The sequence below is a fragment of the Alexandromys fortis genome, unplaced genomic scaffold (genome assembly GCF_014885135.2).
Source record: "Alexandromys fortis isolate MF-2015 unplaced genomic scaffold, M_Fortis_MF-2015_v1.1 scaffold_40, whole genome shotgun sequence".
Lineage (NCBI taxonomy): Eukaryota > Metazoa > Chordata > Mammalia > Rodentia > Cricetidae > Alexandromys > Alexandromys fortis.
This window is the reverse complement of record NW_026067966.1, coordinates 8986920-9003272: the sequence shown is the minus strand read 5'-3', so window position 1 is coordinate 9003272 and position 16353 is coordinate 8986920. Positions and strand designations below refer to the sequence as shown.

Sequence of the window (16353 nt, the reverse complement as noted above, 5' to 3'; positions counted from 1 at the left end):
ATTGTTTAGTTGGAAAGCTCTTTATATATTCTAGATTCTAAGGCCTTAACAAATCAATGATTTTTAAACATTTCTTTCCATTCTGTAAGCTGTCATTTTATTTTATTATGCTTTTTTGAGCCAGCCTATTCTGTAGAGAGAGTTTTAGGACAGCCAGGGTTAAACAGAGAAGCCCTGTCTCAAAATCAAAGATAAGAGAAAACAAAAAGTTGAGTTTTCCAATTTTGGGGAGTACAGGTTTTCAAAACATGACCTGATGATCCTCTGTATTTCCTCCGTGTCTGTTGTTGTGTCCCCCTTTTCATTTCTGATTTTGTTTATTTGGATGTTCTCTCTCTGCCTTTTGGTTAGTTTTGATAAGGGTTTGTATATTTTGTTGGCAGATTCTCCTGACTGTCTCCCATCTTCTGCGGACACATTGGGATTACAGATGTGCACACCACTTCTGGGGATTCTCCTGACTGTCTCCCATCGTATTGTAGACACATCGGGATTACAGATGTGCACACCACTTCTGGGGATACTTCTATCTGTCTCCATCCTACTGTAGACACACAGCGATTACAGATGTGCACCACTGTTTCTGGCTCTGTGCATGTTCTTGGTGTCAGAACTTTGATCCTTAAGCTTGTGCAGCAAGTGTCTCATTCACTGAGCATCTCCCCAGCCCCTTGGGCATCTTTTCTTGAGTACTTCTTTGTGAGATGTCAGCTGCCCCATTCCTTAACAACCCTTGTCATGGGTGGTGTAGCCAAAGGCAGGCTTTACATTTTCTCCTTTCTCTGGGTTCTAATGGTTGCTTGTGTTCATCTTTTCTCTCTCCTGCAGGCCCAGAGGTCACTCAGGTGTGGGTCTTCCCAGCACTGTTTTCTGACCGGGAGAAAGTAGGTGAACACTCACAATATTTTCAGTTCCTTAAGATACCATTTAATAGAATTTAGATATGAAAGATCAACAAGAGCCACTTTGTGCCGTGGACACAGTTATATATTTATTGCATTGTGTGGATTGTAACAAGCAAAACGAGGCTTAGTACAAATCTATGACCCGTCTCAGAGAGCCTACCCTGGCATCCATGGCGCCCCAGTCGTGGTAGCGCCTGTAGTCTCCGGGTCTCAGCAGGTACTGCCGGCCCCGGTAGTTGGGCATCTCGTAGAGGACCCAGCAGCCCTCCAGCACGTTCAGAGAGTAGATCTCACTGAGGCGGAAGCGATCGTGGATGCAGGAGCAGTCTTCCGTGAGCTCAGACACAAGGCCCCGGTAGTCATCTCTCTCGTACAGCCGTATCCTGTGAGAGCTGGTCTGTTGTCATGACCAACAAAAGGGAAAAGCAGTGATTTATACGCTTGCTATTGCAGCCTGCTTGCACCTTCAGCAAACACGGTTCCATACAATTGTGTCAAGCACGCTTCTCTCCTGATCCTACTGCTTGTAACGGATTAGGAAATGCACGAACATAAAGCTGACCTGACCTGTGAACTGGAGGCCTTGCGGAGGACACCAACACCAAAAGGCAGAGAGTGAACACATTTACTGCCCGTGTAACAGAATCCTACCAAGCTTGCTTTGAAGCCACCTTTTGCACACATGGTGTGCAATGATGCAGATTTGTTTTGAGTCCTCATACCTTTATTCTTCTCTTTCTTTAAACACATGCACACACACACACACACACACAGAGGAAATATGGACTGTATCTCATGAAATCTCTAAGTACCTATCTCATAAAAACTAGTCAACAACGACTACTGCAAAACATAAAGCCACACAAATTGAGACCCATTGTTCTAGGTGAGTGTGAGAGTATATAGTGAGGAAAAATCTCACCAATACAGCCAGCTTACACTAGAACTAACCAAATTTAATTAACTGCCTTTCAAATGTACTTACATATTTTTAAATTGACAAACAGTGTCTGTATATTTATTTGGCATAGCACGGTGCTTTAAAGTAAGCACTGTGGTTAAATCTGCCTAACAAATATATATATTTACCCCACGTAATTATCATTTTGTGGTAAGAACACAGAGAATCAATTCTTTCAGTGTTTTCATTGTGTATTTAAGATGTATTTATTTCTACTTTATGTGTATAAGTGTTTGTTTGTGGATATGTAAAATACTACATGAGTTGTGTTTGGTGCTCATGGAGACCAAAAGAAGGCATGGGATTCCCTGGAACTGGAGTTACAGACGGTTGTGAGCCACCTGTAGGTGCTGGGAATTGAACTCAGGTCCTCTAGAAGGGTAGCCAGGGCTCTTAACCACTGGGCCATCTTTCCAGCCTCAGCTTTAGCATTTTTAATGATTCTAATACATAGCACGAGCTGTCGTTGATGTGCTATAAAATAGATCTCTAGGACGCAGTTCTTCTCGCTAGCTGTGAGTTGTTCATTTCTGATCATCACTGCAAACCTCTGGTCCCCACTCTCTACCACGCTAGCCTTAGTAAGTAGGGCAGAACTCAGGGCTGCGTCTCGGCAAGCACGCTACCACTGAGCTAAATCTCCAAGCCCATCTCCTCCTCCTCCATGAGCCTGTGCTTTAGAGAACAGGTGGCCTTTATCATCACAGGCCTGGCTTATTTCTTCCAGCACAGTGCCCTCTAGGTTCACCCATGTTATTGCAAATGACATTTCTTTCTTTCACGGGTGAAGGGTATGTGATGATTAAACCAAGTTTAACTTTACAGATCATGCTATGGTTTTTGTGTCCTAAAACAACATTGATGTCCTTAAGTAAGAGCATATATATATATATATATATATATNCCCTCAGGCAGGTATACCCTCCCCCATCATCAGGTATACCTTCCCCCACCAGATACAAAGCCCTATCAGTGAGGTGCATATATACACCCCAGCCATCTAAGACATGTTTAAACTTACACAATTTAAAAGTTTTTGAATACCTTAACTTCCCCATTCTCATCAACCTTTAAACAGGGAGCATTTACAGGCGGGTGGATTCGCACACAATGAAAGAATAGCAGAAGTCAGGGTTTGCCGACAATACAGACTAAATACTTTATTAGGTTCCAAAATGAGAAGATGGTAGTGTTAACCTATTTCAGTATAAATCCACCACCCTCCGCAAAGAGCCTGCCTTAGCATCTACGGCACCCCAGTCGTGGAAGCGCCGGTACTCTTGAGGTCTGAGCAGGTACTGCCGGCCCCGGTAGTTGGGCATCTCGTAGAGGACCCAGCAGCCCTCCAGCACGTGCAGAGAGCGCACCTCACTGAGGTGGAAGCGGTCCTGGATGCAGGCGCAATCTTCATTCAGCTCCATCATGAGGCCTTTGTGGTCTTCTCTCTCATACAGCCGCATTCTGTGGGAGCCTGTCTGCTTGGAACGACACAGAAAGATTAGAGAAAGGTCATGGAGTCTCTTCCAGAACTCACCCAAGCAAACAGCGGGACAGATTGGCTGGCTGAGACCGGAGGCTGTTGGTGTGAAATGGGGGCCTCTGAGATTCAGGAGAGCCATGGACTGACAGACCAGCTGGCATCGCAAGCTCCTACATACCCAGTTTCTGTTTTTCATCTAGGAGGTGGAATTTTTAAGATATTGAATCCAGATTTGAGCCAAAAATTCAAATATCTTAATTTCTAATTCCCCGTGTTTGTTCTAAGCTGTATGTTGGAGGAAATATAAATAATATATATTGATTAGTAGTTTTTTAGTTTTACATATGTTTATGTATATGTTTATATATGTGTGTGTGTCCATCATTAAAATAGGATTTTTTTTACTTCATTTTTTGGTTTTTGAGAATTTCATACATTAGTACAACTTACTTTGTTCCCAAAAGTCCCATTTCCCCTATTCTGTAATTCCCTAGACTGCCTTCAAACTCAATATCCTTCAACCTTGCTTCCTGGATGCTAGGATTACAGGTTATCCCTGTGCCTGGCTAAAGTAGAGTTCAGAAAAATCAAAGTCCTCTGTGGTGAGTTAATTTACATAGCCACTTAACCGAGGATTTAGCTGACTTTCAAAACTATGGAAATTCCAAAATTGGTTTCTGCCTTTACACGGTGTTTGATCACCGGACTTTTCCATGTTTTCCCCAGTAAAGTGTAATTAACTCTCTTATCAGAAATTCTTTTATAGATAAAGATCAATCTGACCAACCAGCTTCCCATTTACAAATTTTGTTTTATATTCCAGCATAAGACTGCATTCATTGAGACAACTTTTGATTAACCTAATGGTAACAATGATAAAGTAGATTTTTTTTTTTCTCTGCATAGATTCTTTCTTACAATTCTGTCTTCCTGCCTGTGTCCCTGTGAATGTAGGCAGGAACTTAAAGCCCACTTAACCCTTAGGTACTTTTACAGAAAAATAAACTTTCTGGACCCCACATCAGTAAAACCGTGAGGACCCTTGGGAAGCAAGAAATAAAGAAAGGAAGTCAAACAGGACTCACATGGGGGATGAGGCGGCAGGAGCGGACTGAGTCGCTGAGGCCCATCCACTGCTGGTAGTCAGGGTAGTCCCCGCGCCTCAGGAAGTACTGGTGGCCCTGGTAGTTGGGGCGCTCATAGAGCATCCAGCAGCCACTGTCCACTCGGATGGAGTTGCAGCGGCTGAAGTAGGTCTGCAGGTTGGGGCAGTCGGTGCTGCACTCGTAGCAGCGGCCCTGGAAGCCGCGGTCCTCGTAGAAGGTGATCTGTAAAGGGAAGACAGGTGAACATGGTCAACTGGAAGGCACGTCCCTGACGTGGGAAAACAACGCAAACCTGGAGGTTCCTTCCTGGCTCACCTTTCCCATCGTCGTTGACAGCAAATGACCAGTGTTGAGTGTGATGGGGACAGGAGTGGCAGCTGATATATATACAGCAGGATGTCTGCTGCGTTGGCAAGAACAACACAAAAGGGGGCCGCCCGGGGGTGACGCGTGAGGGGAGTTCTGTGTTCTCCTGCTTTTTCATTTGGGATCATGGGGTGGGGGCTCACATTCTCTCTGGCATTTTCGAGTTGTCCACCCTAACTCCAGTGAAAGGAATTAAAGTCAGCAGAGCCATTATGACCTTGGAGACAAAGGGCGCGCATCGCATCCTATGCGGCTCTCTAGAGATACTTTACGGACCCAGCAGTTCGCAGTGTTTGCCTATAGAAAGTGCTGAGGTGGAGGCTGGGCTCCATCTGTACTTATGTGAATCATATGAGTTTCAGAAGCACTCTGAGGCACCAAGAGTTAGCAGAAAAACAAACCAAAATCCTCTAACTAGAAAACAGCTGCGTGTCTTTATCTGTATAACACAGATTGAATTTTTAAAGTTGCACATGTTTAAGATAAAGAGATTAGAACTGTGTAGAGACTAAAAATCAACTGTGGCCATAAGGAATGATAAGTTTATATGTAGGTCTTCATATTGTTTCTTCCTTTTGAATTTAAAATTTTCTTAATTTTCTATTATAAATATATATTGCAAATTCAGTGGGTGAAAGTAGTAAAATTAATTTTTAAATGTGTGATTTTTGAGTTGAGAGTTAAAAGCATATATGTATATATATATACACACATGAGACTAAACATTTCTTGGTCTAAAACTAGTAGATCAGCCAAAACCCAAGGCATTCTCATCAGGAAAGAAAGGCACAGGACTTTCCTTTCTTCTTGCCACCACCTTTTTTCTAGGGTTATGTTTTTTTCTTAAAACCAGTGCTATGGTTTGTCTGCATTTTCCCTCACCAAACTGTCAGTTTTCCTGAGCCAGGATGGCCGCCATCAGAACTTCCTTCTTGTTGCCCGCTGAGCAGGAATGGAGGATCATCATATTTTGAATTATCTTCTGTTATTTCATCCTATGTATATGTAAGAAGTGAAGTCACACATAATTTTGCTTCGTGCCCGTGAGGGAACTCTCAAAGGACACCCAACTAGAGTTAGCAATGCAGACCCAGCGTTTGCATGAAAATCCTCAGCCATCGCTCACTGACATGTCCGGATGGTGGGAGCACAGACAGCAAGAAGTGTCTTCTCACGGCCAACAAGCTGCACAGAAGCAAACTGGGCCAAGTCCCTGGCAGCTGGAGTCGTGGCAAGGATCACAAGCCACTGATTTCCTCTGCATCTGTCCTGTGTTCCAAGCAGCCTGGTGAGCCTCAAGTACAGCTGTGACCAAGCACTATGTAAGAAGGCTACACTGACCTCCCCAGCCACAGCCTCGTGTGGGGAGGGCACCACTTCTTTTCAGAAAAGGCCAACAAACTCACCTGACTTTGCCTATGGCGCTGGGACTATTCTGGAGAAGGCTGGCCAGCCCAGTCCTTATGGAAGGAGAGGTACCGTATGTTGCCATTCATCTGATGAAGCTGGTATTGGAGCTGGCTAAACCATGTGCCTTGTCATCATTTTGGAAGGGTGCCCAAAGAGTAGCACACTTTCTTTCCCTAGTGGTCAGCACCAGAGAAATCCAGCATCCATTCCTCTTTGCAAACTTTATTGAATGTAAACTTATGAGCTTACATTTTCTCTATTTGGAAGAACGCTAAAGAGAGATTAATTCTACTTGGGGTTAACACTTTGGAAAACCACCCCCTTCTCCAGCATTCTGTGCAATATTTAATGCGACACATTTGCTAAAATGTGTATCAAAACCAGATTGTCTAAACCCACCCATCCAGGAACAGTGAGCCCCTACAAATTCTCCAGCAGTTTTCCAGGCATAAAATGAAATAGCATAGGATATACACATTTTTTTCCTTTTGCCAAAATATAGGTGTGCAATACGCTTCCAAGAGAAGAAGGCTAAGGGCATGCTGGAGAGGCAATGCCGTTTACAGCAATGGCTGACTACAGAGATGATTGTGGCTTTAAGGCGAAGCTTCCGGTCTGCTCCCAGAGGCTCTGTTATGCATCACGGTACTAGTTCTCATTCCTAGGTGACCTGCAGAATGAGAGGATCGTTTTGGTATCGAGTACATCAGTATAGCACAGACACATAAAATAGCTTTCTGTCGATAGGAAGTTAAAGTCAGACATCAGGTACCAGAGATAGTTAGATCCGTAAAGATTTAAAAGAATTTCCATGGGACATTCTGAAATATCTGAAAATGAATTATATTTCTCAACTGACTGCAGTATGTAATCTCACAATGGATGCTTAAAAGGGACGTTATTGGGGCTGGAGAGATGGCTCAGTGGTTAAGAGCATTGCCTGCTCTTCCAAAGGTCCTGAATTCTATTCCCGGCAACCACATGGTGGCTCACAACCATCTGTAATGACGTCTGGTGCCCTCTTCTGGCCTGCAGACATACACACAGACAGAATATTGTATACATAACAAATAAATAAATATTTTTTAAAAAAGGGATGTTATTTGGGAAACTGAAAAAATACTATTTGGGTGACTGATAAAATAGTGATGCTTTAGATTCTGGAGTTAATAATTGATTTCTTAAGAGAATGCCTTTGCTTTTAGGAGCTTCAGGGTAAAATATGCAGGCTAAGTTGATAGGGTATGCATAAGTTTTAATAGCTCAGAAAAGATTATCAATATCCATATACACAAACCAAAACACCGAAGGGCAAAGAAAGAAAGAGAACGCATAAGGCTGGTGGAACACACAGCAACGCGAGATGGCTTATCTGGGTCCGCTGTCCCGCGGCAGCATTTCTTTAAACTTGGAGTTGTTTCCAAATTAAAATTAAAAATCATGAAAGTCAAACTTCCTTGGATTAGCATTCGCCAACATCAGTAGTTTTCTAGTACTGTGCTGGTAACATATTATTTTAAGGCTTTGTGTATATTGCTTTGGATTTAAGCCTAAATTCTCCTCCCTCTATCTGGCTTCCTTCCGCAATGCCATGGGTTCTCTGGGAACGGGAAGAGAAGGAACAGGTGCCTCTCTGCTTGGTATGGTCTTAGTGACTCTGAGCATTTATATGTACATTGGCTCATTCAGTGCTCAAAACAACCCAGTGAGGTTCATAATACTCTCTCTTTTATAGGAAAGAAAGCAAAGCACAGAGGGGCTAGCTTTTCCAGGGAATGCTGCTCGTATCCATTTTGATTCAAATGAGCCACCAGTGCAATAACACGAAATCCTTGAAACTTTCCCAGAATAACTGGGAGTTTTGAAAACAGTTTCTGCCTTTCTCTTAGTTTATGAAGAGACTCAGTGGCTGGAAATGAAAATAAAATTATGAAGAAAGAATTGTTTTAATGCTTAAAGGTTTAAAAAGAGGGTCTTTTTTGTCATCTCAAAGATATGACATTGTATCTATAAGTCATAAGGGAAAATGATGAGTCCCAAATATTTAAAATAAAAATATTCCTCAAAAAAAAAAAGCTGGTCAGTGGTGGTGTACACCTTTAAACCCAGCTCTTGAGAGGCAGAGTCGGGGTGGGGATCTTTGTGATTTCAAGACCAGTCTGGTCTACAGAGCAAGTTCTTGGACAGACCTTGAGGCTGTAAAGTAAACCTTTAATCTGGGCCACACCTTCTGCTGGAAGTGTGTCGCTGTGTGTGTGTGTGTGTGTGTGTGTGTGTGTGTGTGTGTGTGGTGAGGGGCTTTGAGGTCTTTCTCTCAAGCTTCACTCAGTGTGACAGTCGGTCGACTTCCTGTCACCTCTGCGCCAAGATGTGTAGCAGTCTCCGCTCCAGCGCCACATCTGCCTGCATGCCGCCATGCTCCCTTCCACGGCGGACTGAGCCTCTGAATTGTAAGGAGCCACCACAATTACGTTTCCTTTGTAAGTGCTGGCATGGTCATGGTGTCTCTTCTCGACAATAGAAAGCCTAAGACAGGCACACTGACCACACTGGTCTTTCTGACTTCTGTTTAATTTATTTTCACCTTATACACTACGGTTGAGAGCCCCGAGCTGTGGTAACTATAGCAACAATGACAACTGCAGCAGAATCTTTCTGCTTTCCCTCAGCCCTGTCTACCTCTGACTAGTCTCTACATTCTTCTACATAGCAGCTGAGAACTGGGTGGGTGGGGAAAAAAAAAAAGGCAGGAGTTGGGAGATGCCATGAAGTTCTCCTTTGTGACTGAATCCTCATCTGGAACACTGTACATAGGTACTAAAATCAGCCACCCTGTCTGAAGAAACTGGGAAAGAGCTGCTTTGCTTGTGAAGAGTGATTTTTCAAGAGTTGAAAGCTAGTCATGGCTATTATTTATTTAGGCTTCACCACGGTACCGAGTACCATTCTCACCATTCATCCAGAATCCCAATTAATCAGTGAGTTACTATTCTCATTTTTTTTTTTTTTGGAAGGAGGAACCTAAGGTACAGAATAGTTGCTTAGCTTGTTCAAAACCATACAGTATATAAACAATGGGCTCTGTATTCACATCCAGAACCTTGAACTCCAAATACTAAACGTTCACCACGATAGCCAACGTCATCTGCAGCATCCGTGTTCAGATGTACCTTGTTCTTGAGCTGTGCATATGAGCATCTTTTCCAGGATTTCCATTCTGAACCATTGCTTTCTTGGTAGAGCCGCTGGAGGCATTTTTTGGTATTGCCCCTCTCCTCAGCTTGACACCTGCAGACATGGAGAATAACCACATCAGAGTATAAAACTTTAGAAGAATGTGTCCACCGTTGTGTTAGACCTTGCCTTTCTGGGCTGCACTGCCGCCCTCAACAAAAGTCTAAGAAGTAAACTTTCCAGTTTGGGGTGATGTCGGGGAGGGGAACATCAAGTTATGGAGGATCCTGGTGTTTGAAACTCTCACCAGACAGAAATCTATCCGTGTTCTCATTTGGCCTCACTTGGCAGGCCCGCCTCCTAGTTAACTTCCTCCACAGCCAGAAGGGAGCCGACTTACTCTGTCTGCGGTTGCACTCGGCTGCTGCTGCGTCGGGTGCTGTCAACATGGCGAAAGGGTGCAAGGAGCGGCGGGGCAGCAGAGCCGGGGAGACCTGAAAGAAGACGGCTCTGTTTACAGCTGTGTGAGCCTCATGTAGGGAGCACCGGCTACCTACAGCGCGCGGCGTGTCTCGCCAACCCGGAGTCCTGGTGAACTGTGCCGATGAGGCAGGCGCCCGAAAGGAGGGCGATATGTATGGTCTTCACTTAACAGTCTCTGCTCTTGCTTGGCTCCCATAACACAGAAGTCCCCTTTGCACCCGACATTCCTCACACTTCCCTCTCCTGGCAACTTTTCTGCCTTAGACTCTTGCCTTTCCTTGGCCATGGTGCTCAAGTATTCTCTTGTCTGAGTGAGGAACTCGCCCTGACGTCCTGCCCCCGAAACCCATGCACAGTATAGGCTGGGCATTGCTATGTATGCTACTGGGAAGTTGTTTTTTTTTTTTTAACACACTCTGAACTTTATCAGCAACCTTACATGTATATAAATGCATAAATATACCAATACATCACTAAATGATGGGTTCATTTAGTGAGACTTGTGTGCATATGACCCAGGACTGACTATTTTGTGTTACATAACCAGTTAAGAGCCTTGGCCCAAGTGAGGCTTACTCCTGCCTGGAATGTTTAAAAGCCTAGTGTGATTGAGCCTAATTTACAATTTAAATTCATCTGGGGCTCAGTTAAAAAAAAAAAACTTATCTACCACGCAAAGGCTGCAAAGGCTCCTGATTCACTCCCAGCATTAAATACACACACACACACACACACACACACAATTAAATCAAACAATAAAATCATCTTGACTTCTTCGTGACGAACACATGGGAAAATGAATGCAGAGAGGCCATTTAATCTCAGGACCTTGGAGTGTTCCTAACAGATAATGGCCCCCTCCCCCCAAAGTTCTTCAGTAGCCGAAAAACTGCTGCTTTAGTGAAGGCACAGTAGCTAACAACATGGGTGCCATTCTCAAACTGGTCGAGCTTGATGGAGAGCTGCATCACCACCGCACTTGTGGCCTAGCAGCGGGACACTTGCGGCTCGTCTGTTCTGTATCATAAAGACACGTTTGTACTCCGCAATCAGCATGTACATGTAGTTACCAGCTTAGCACATACACTCTGTTCTTAGATTGCTTATTCTGAAAAACCCCTTCCAAGCCGAGATGTCGCTGGAGGAAGTACAAGGTTGATCCCAGCAGACACGAAGCTGACTCAGCATTTTAAGAGGTGCCTGGGTTCCAGCCTCAGCGGTAATGAGAGAGGTACAGATTTCGCTGGTCTTAGAAACGGCCGCCCCGCCATCACAGCGCGGTCTTCCACACCTCCTCTGACGGCTTTCTATTTTTATCTTTCACGTGGGAATCTCCAGTTCTTCAGGAAGGACTTTCGTCCATGGTGTGAGAGGGAGGACAAGAGCTGAGCCAGCCCTGTTTGTTGACTAGGTCTCCTTCCTACGCACACTGTGTCACCTGTGTGGATGGTGTGTGGTTTTGCTGCCAGACTCTGCGTGGTCACTTTGGTTCATGGTGATTTGCCCAGTGCTTACGCCATCTGTGCTGCCCCACAGTTCAAGGCAGCTGCCTCCCAGCTTTGACCTCTTTTCTAAGACTGTTTATTCTTGGCTGTTTGTGCTTCCTACTGATTGGATAGCTGCTTGTCAATATGTGAAACGAGTAAGAAAAATGGGCTGAGGGATGAAGGAAGTGTGTGTGTGTGTGTGTGTGTCTGTCTGTCTGTCTGTGTGTCAGGAGGAACGAATGAGGGAGGGAAGGAGTTTGCTAGCTTGCTGTCTGGAGAGAGTTAGTCTCTGGATTACTTTATGGGGAGAGTTGATAATTTCACAACCACGCATGCTCTAATCCGTGAGCGCTGTAGCTCTCTACTCAGGCCTTCTCTAACATCAGCAGCATTTGCAGTTTGCAGTGTAGAGCCCTTGTGCAGATTGCGTTAGATCCCTAAAGTTTGCAGTGTAGAGCCCTTGTGCAGATTGCGTTAGCTTCCTAACGTTTGCAGTGTAGAGCCCTCCTGCAGATTTTGTTAGATCTCTAAGTCTGATTTCATCTTAGAGTCAATATCATCTGTCCATACTTCACTTTCTCTTTACTCCTGGCTTACAGAAAAGAATTAAGGTTTTACGCTGATCCTGCATCCAGCCAACTTTGCTAATTAATAAATAGTGTGCTGATTCTTTTGGGCTTTCAAATTATCCATGATGTCATTTTAAAGAATGACAGCTTTCTGTATTCCTGTTGACCTTTTGCTTAATTATTTCTTCGGTCAGTGTAAATTAAATAGGAAGGAGGACAGTGAGCACTATTTATCTATTTCTTTACTATTTTTTATTTCATGTGCATTGGTATTTTACATCTTATGAGGGTGTCAGAAATCCTGAAACTGGAGTTACAGTTTTGAACTGCCATGTGGGGCCGGGAATTTAACCCAGGTCCTCTGGAAGAGCAGCGAGTGCTCTTAACTTCTGAGTCATCTCTCCAGTCCCAAAGATTTCTTTATTTATGTGTATGGGTGTTCTGTCTGCTTGTCTGTCTGCACACCTGAAGAGGGCATCGGATTCCATTACAATCCACCATGTGGTTGTTGGTAATTGAAATCAGGGCCTCTGGAAGTTTAATCACTGAGCCATCTCTTCAGCCACTGACTTATTTCTTACTTCAAGGAATACACTGCTATTAAATATGATCTTTGCTATGGATTTTAAAATATACTTTAACAGGTTAAGGAAATTTTCTATTGTTTTACTTTGGTAAGTATTACTTTATTGCTATAAAAAATAAAGAACTTAAAAGTATTATTTTAGCCAGGTGGTGGTGGCAAACACCTTTAGTCCCAGCACTCAGGAGACAGAAGCAGGTGGATCTCTGTGAGTTCGAGGCCACCTTGGTCTACAGAGTGAGTTTCAGGACAGGTTCCAAAGCTACATAGAGAAACCCTGTAAAAAAAAAAAAAAAAGCTTCATCTTAACTATTTAAATATTTTTGGGTTACCTTTGACATGAACGGCAATTTTAGGTTTACAGGAAAAATAGTGGGGACTATGTAGGAAACACACACACAGCCTCCTCTCCATCAGTTTTCTGTCCCAGAGTGGACACTTGCGACTGTTCCTAAGCATGGGTGGGCACGTCATCACCTAAATCCCAAAGCTGTCCATTTTTCTCAAGGATAAATTTGCATTTCCTTTTGCCAAATGCTTTTCTCAGAACCTATTTCTCAGGTGAAGGAAATAGCTCAGTTGTCAAAATGCCTACTATATGCACACAAGGGCCCGGGTTCGGAACCCCAGGTCCCACCTAGAAATTTCATGAAACACGCATGTATCACTAGTGCTGTAGCCTTGGAGAGTGACCAAGGATGACATCTATCATCGACCTTCAGCCTCTGCACACGTGTGTGCAACCACAAACAAATACAAATAGACACGAGGATAATAAATGGTTAGACGTCTTTTTCTCCTCCCTCAGTGAACAATAGTACATTGTTGAGGGTTTTTTATATGCACGAAAGGTCAGTTATATAACTTCCTTTTTTGTGTGTGGTTTCATCAGGCTTGGAAATAACGGCTACACTGCCTTCGTATGGATCCTTTGAGTTCTGGGAGTTTGGTGAGGCGGGTCCTCCTCTTATCCCCATGTTGAGTGAGGCAGGTGGATTGTAGCCAGCAGTGTTCCTGACTGCAGAAGTGCGGTCATCTACACTTACCCTGCTAAGAACAGCCTTTAAGGGCTGAACACCCTTCAGCCTTCAGGTGCCAAATTAGAAATACCTGATTACGATCACATCGCAGCCGTCTATAACTCACGCCTAGAAAATGTGACCGAAGTGTCTAGTACCCTCCCAAGAGTCATCTTCTTTTTTCTTTTGAGGACAATTAGACATGCTGTTGTACAGATAAAAATCTGTGTCTCAATCCTTCCTTCAAGCTAAATGTGACTACACAAGGAGGCTTCAGCCAGCGAAGTGCAGAACCGCGCTCTGTGAGACTCAGAACACCAGGAGGCTTCAGCCAGTGAAGCGCAGAACCCCGCGCGAGCTCTGTGAGACTCGGGACACATTTCCTCAGGGGGAAGCGAAGTCTTCACCTCCTCGTCTAAAGCAGAGGTGAGCTGGAAGGCTCTCCTGCAATCGTGCTAGACAGCCAGGCTGATGTCTACCAACCCAAGGAGGGCTGAGCGAGACTGAAATGAGGTCTGTGACGGCAACAGACTGTGGAATTGCGAAGCATGTGACAAGTGGGTCATCGTCTCCTGTATCCACAGAATTCCTGTTGCATCATCCAGGAAGCAAGTAAAATAAGCCACACCCACGTTAACTTGCAAGGCTGATTGGCTGATTAGAACTTTATCACTATGTAGCCTTGTAGGAATGTTACAGATTCAGAGCCCCTTTATCTCAATTCATCTTTAGTGCTACCCATTCATAGCCCAACTCTGACTTAATGCCTTTGCAGCTACCAGACCAAGAAAACCAAAGCCAATCAAACACACAAACACATCTAAAGAACAGCAGCAAGGAAACACCTTCAGAATGTACTAACAAACCACTGACTTCTACCCACCTGGAAGCTAAGGATGTCATCAAGCGGTGTCTGAGACCTATGACAGAGATTGCCCGGCTGTGCTGCGACCCATCCACCTGATGTTCCCACCCACGAATTTGGAAAACCCCTTCTTTATAACTTTCCTTGGTAGCATAACTATAAAAACCTCATGAAAACATTTCGACCCGGAAGCATGGCATTTGAGAAACCTCTGAGCCCCTGGGCTGTGGTCACTCGCATTTGGTTTACAAACAGCATAGCTTGGACTGAGGAGACGGCTCGGAGGTAAAGTGCTTGCCACACAACTGCAGACTGGAGTTAGAGACTCTTTGCCCGTGTAAAAAGCTCGTGTAGAAGCACACACCTAGAATTTTAACGCAGGGAAGATGGGGATAACAGGAGCCCCGCGGCTTGCTGGCCAGACAGTGTAGCTGAAGAGGTGAGTTCCTGCTTCCTTGAGAGCCCCTACACCAAAATATGACATCAGTTCAGCCTTCCACACTCAGTGCACACTTACGAATGTGTGCGTGCATGCACATGAATGCGTGTACACACATAACACATGCACACACAGAAACTTTTCTTCCCTTTGGGCTTTGTGTCCAGGTAAAATTATGTACGTTTAATGACATTAGTGATACAAAGAGCTGAGCATAAACATAAACTTGGACCTCTCCCTTCAAGAAGCACAGAGCCTATTGTGATGGTTAGTTTTTAGTGCCAATATCTCACCTGGGAGGGGACTCTCAATCAGTAACTGTGTAGATTGGGTTGGCCTATGGGCATGTCCAGTGGGAAATACTTTCATTGCATTACTTGAGGCGGGACAACCCTCCCGACTGTGGGTGGCGCTATTCCCTAGTAGCGGACAGTGGATTGTGTAGCAGTGCAGAAGCAAGTCAAATACTAGCAAACACGTATTATCTCATTACTCTCTGCTTGACTGTGTATGTATTTGTGACCTGCAAGCGCTCCAAGCTCCTGCTCCCTTGACATCCCCACAGTGATGGACTGTACCCTGAAACTGTGAGTCACATGAACCCTTTACCTCTTAAATTGTCAGGTTACATTATCACAGCAACAGGAAGCAAACTAAAATACCTGTTTAGAAAGATGATCTTACGGCACAAAAAACTATCAGAAAAGAAGCTTTAGGTCAGTGTTGTAATTACGGCTGCTGTGTGTCAGGTGTGAGGGAAGGAAAATAGTCTCCTGTGTTGTCCTTGTTAAAAAACAAAACCAAAAAAGCAAGCATTTATTGGCTCCAGTGTTCCTGTGGCAGGGGAGGTTGACCTGAGATTTGCATAGGTCGCGGCTGACCTATTGGATAAAGTGTCCCGAGTCCTGATAATCTGTGACTCCCATCAGCCATTCATTTAGCTTCCTGTGTGGGTTATAGGAAGATTATTATAAAAGTGGGGTGATGCTTGGATCCTAATCTGGAGTTCATCGTGTTTTCTTTAACTCTGAATCTGTTCTCATCATCTCTCTGCTAAGGGATTATATGAATTGCATCCTAGTCCATGAGTTTGCTAAATGCCACAGCGCAGTCAGCAGAAGCTTCCTGGAGCAGAGGGAAGATGAGTGTGTGTTAAGGCGCGCAGGAACTGATCCAGAGAAGGCATGGAGTGGAGACACAGGGTTAGGGTTATGTTTTTACCTCTGGCCTAGCAAACTGAAGCAGTGATTTACTAAAATATTGCTATGGCAACAGTAAAAGGGGAGGAGGATGAGGGGAGGAGAGGTGAAATGATACAAATATATATATATTTTAATATTTTATTTATTTATTATGTATACAATATTCTGTCTGCCTACAGGCCAGAAGAGGGCACCAGACCTCATTACAGATGGTTGTGAGCCACCATGTGGTTGCTGGGAATTGAACTCAGGACCTTTGGAAGAGCAGGCAATGCCCTTAACCTCTGAGCCATCTCTCCAGCCC

At 44.3% G+C, this 16353-nt stretch overlaps 3 protein-coding genes across 5 annotated transcripts in view; all 3 read right to left on the bottom strand.

Annotated features, from left to right (window-relative positions):
• Positions 1 to 1029: 1029 nt before the first annotated feature.
• LOC126508789 (gamma-crystallin A-like) lies at positions 1030 to 1589 on the bottom strand. The gene is made up of 2 exons (XM_050154198.1): positions 1473 to 1589; positions 1030 to 1302 (listed from the first exon to the last, which is right to left on the bottom strand). Exons 1-2 carry the CDS (start codon positions 1587 to 1589, stop codon positions 1030 to 1032), a joined length of 390 nt encoding a protein of 129 aa, XP_050010155.1.
• Positions 1590 to 3068: 1479 nt separating this feature from the next.
• LOC126508831 (gamma-crystallin C) lies at positions 3069 to 4776 on the bottom strand. 3 transcript variants are annotated; one of them, XM_050154261.1, is made up of 3 exons: positions 4768 to 4776; positions 4428 to 4674; positions 3069 to 3337 (listed from the first exon to the last, which is right to left on the bottom strand). In XM_050154261.1, the coding sequence occupies exons 1-3, from the start codon at positions 4774 to 4776 to the stop codon at positions 3069 to 3071; spliced, it is 525 nt and encodes a 174-aa protein (XP_050010218.1). The 3 variants fall into 3 exon arrangements, with proteins under 3 accessions (XP_050010218.1, XP_050010216.1, XP_050010217.1); XM_050154259.1 differs by having other exon boundaries at positions 3069 to 3344; positions 4432 to 4674; XM_050154260.1 differs by having other exon boundaries at positions 3069 to 3341; positions 4432 to 4674.
• Positions 4777 to 6572: 1796 nt separating this feature from the next.
• CUNH2orf80 (chromosome unknown C2orf80 homolog) overlaps positions 6573 to 16353 on the bottom strand; it is a 25181-nt gene continuing 15400 nt past the window's right edge. Inside the window, exons 7-9 of the mRNA XM_050154196.1 lie at positions 9803 to 9896; positions 9399 to 9516; positions 6573 to 6898 (exon numbers count right to left, since the gene is read on the bottom strand). Coding sequence (XP_050010153.1) covers positions 6877 to 6898; positions 9399 to 9516; positions 9803 to 9896 — 234 coding nt within the window. The 3' untranslated portion in view covers positions 6573 to 6876. The remainder of the gene's footprint in view (positions 6899 to 9398; positions 9517 to 9802; positions 9897 to 16353) is intronic.

Bases quoted from the DNA above. Each gene is read 5' to 3' on its own strand.
- LOC126508789 (XM_050154198.1), bottom strand. From the start codon at position 1,589: ATGTGTGCAAAAGGTGGCTTCAAAGCAAGCTTGGTAGGATTCTGTTAC. The intron at 1,303-1,472 runs GTCAGGTCAGCT...TCATGACAACAG, and splicing joins GCAAGGCCTCCAGTTCACAG to ACCAGCTCTCACAGGATACG.
- LOC126508831 (XM_050154259.1), bottom strand. The intron at 3,345-4,431 runs GTGAGTCCTGTT...TGTCGTTCCAAG, and splicing joins CCTGCCGCCTCATCCCCCAT to CAGACAGGCTCCCACAGAAT.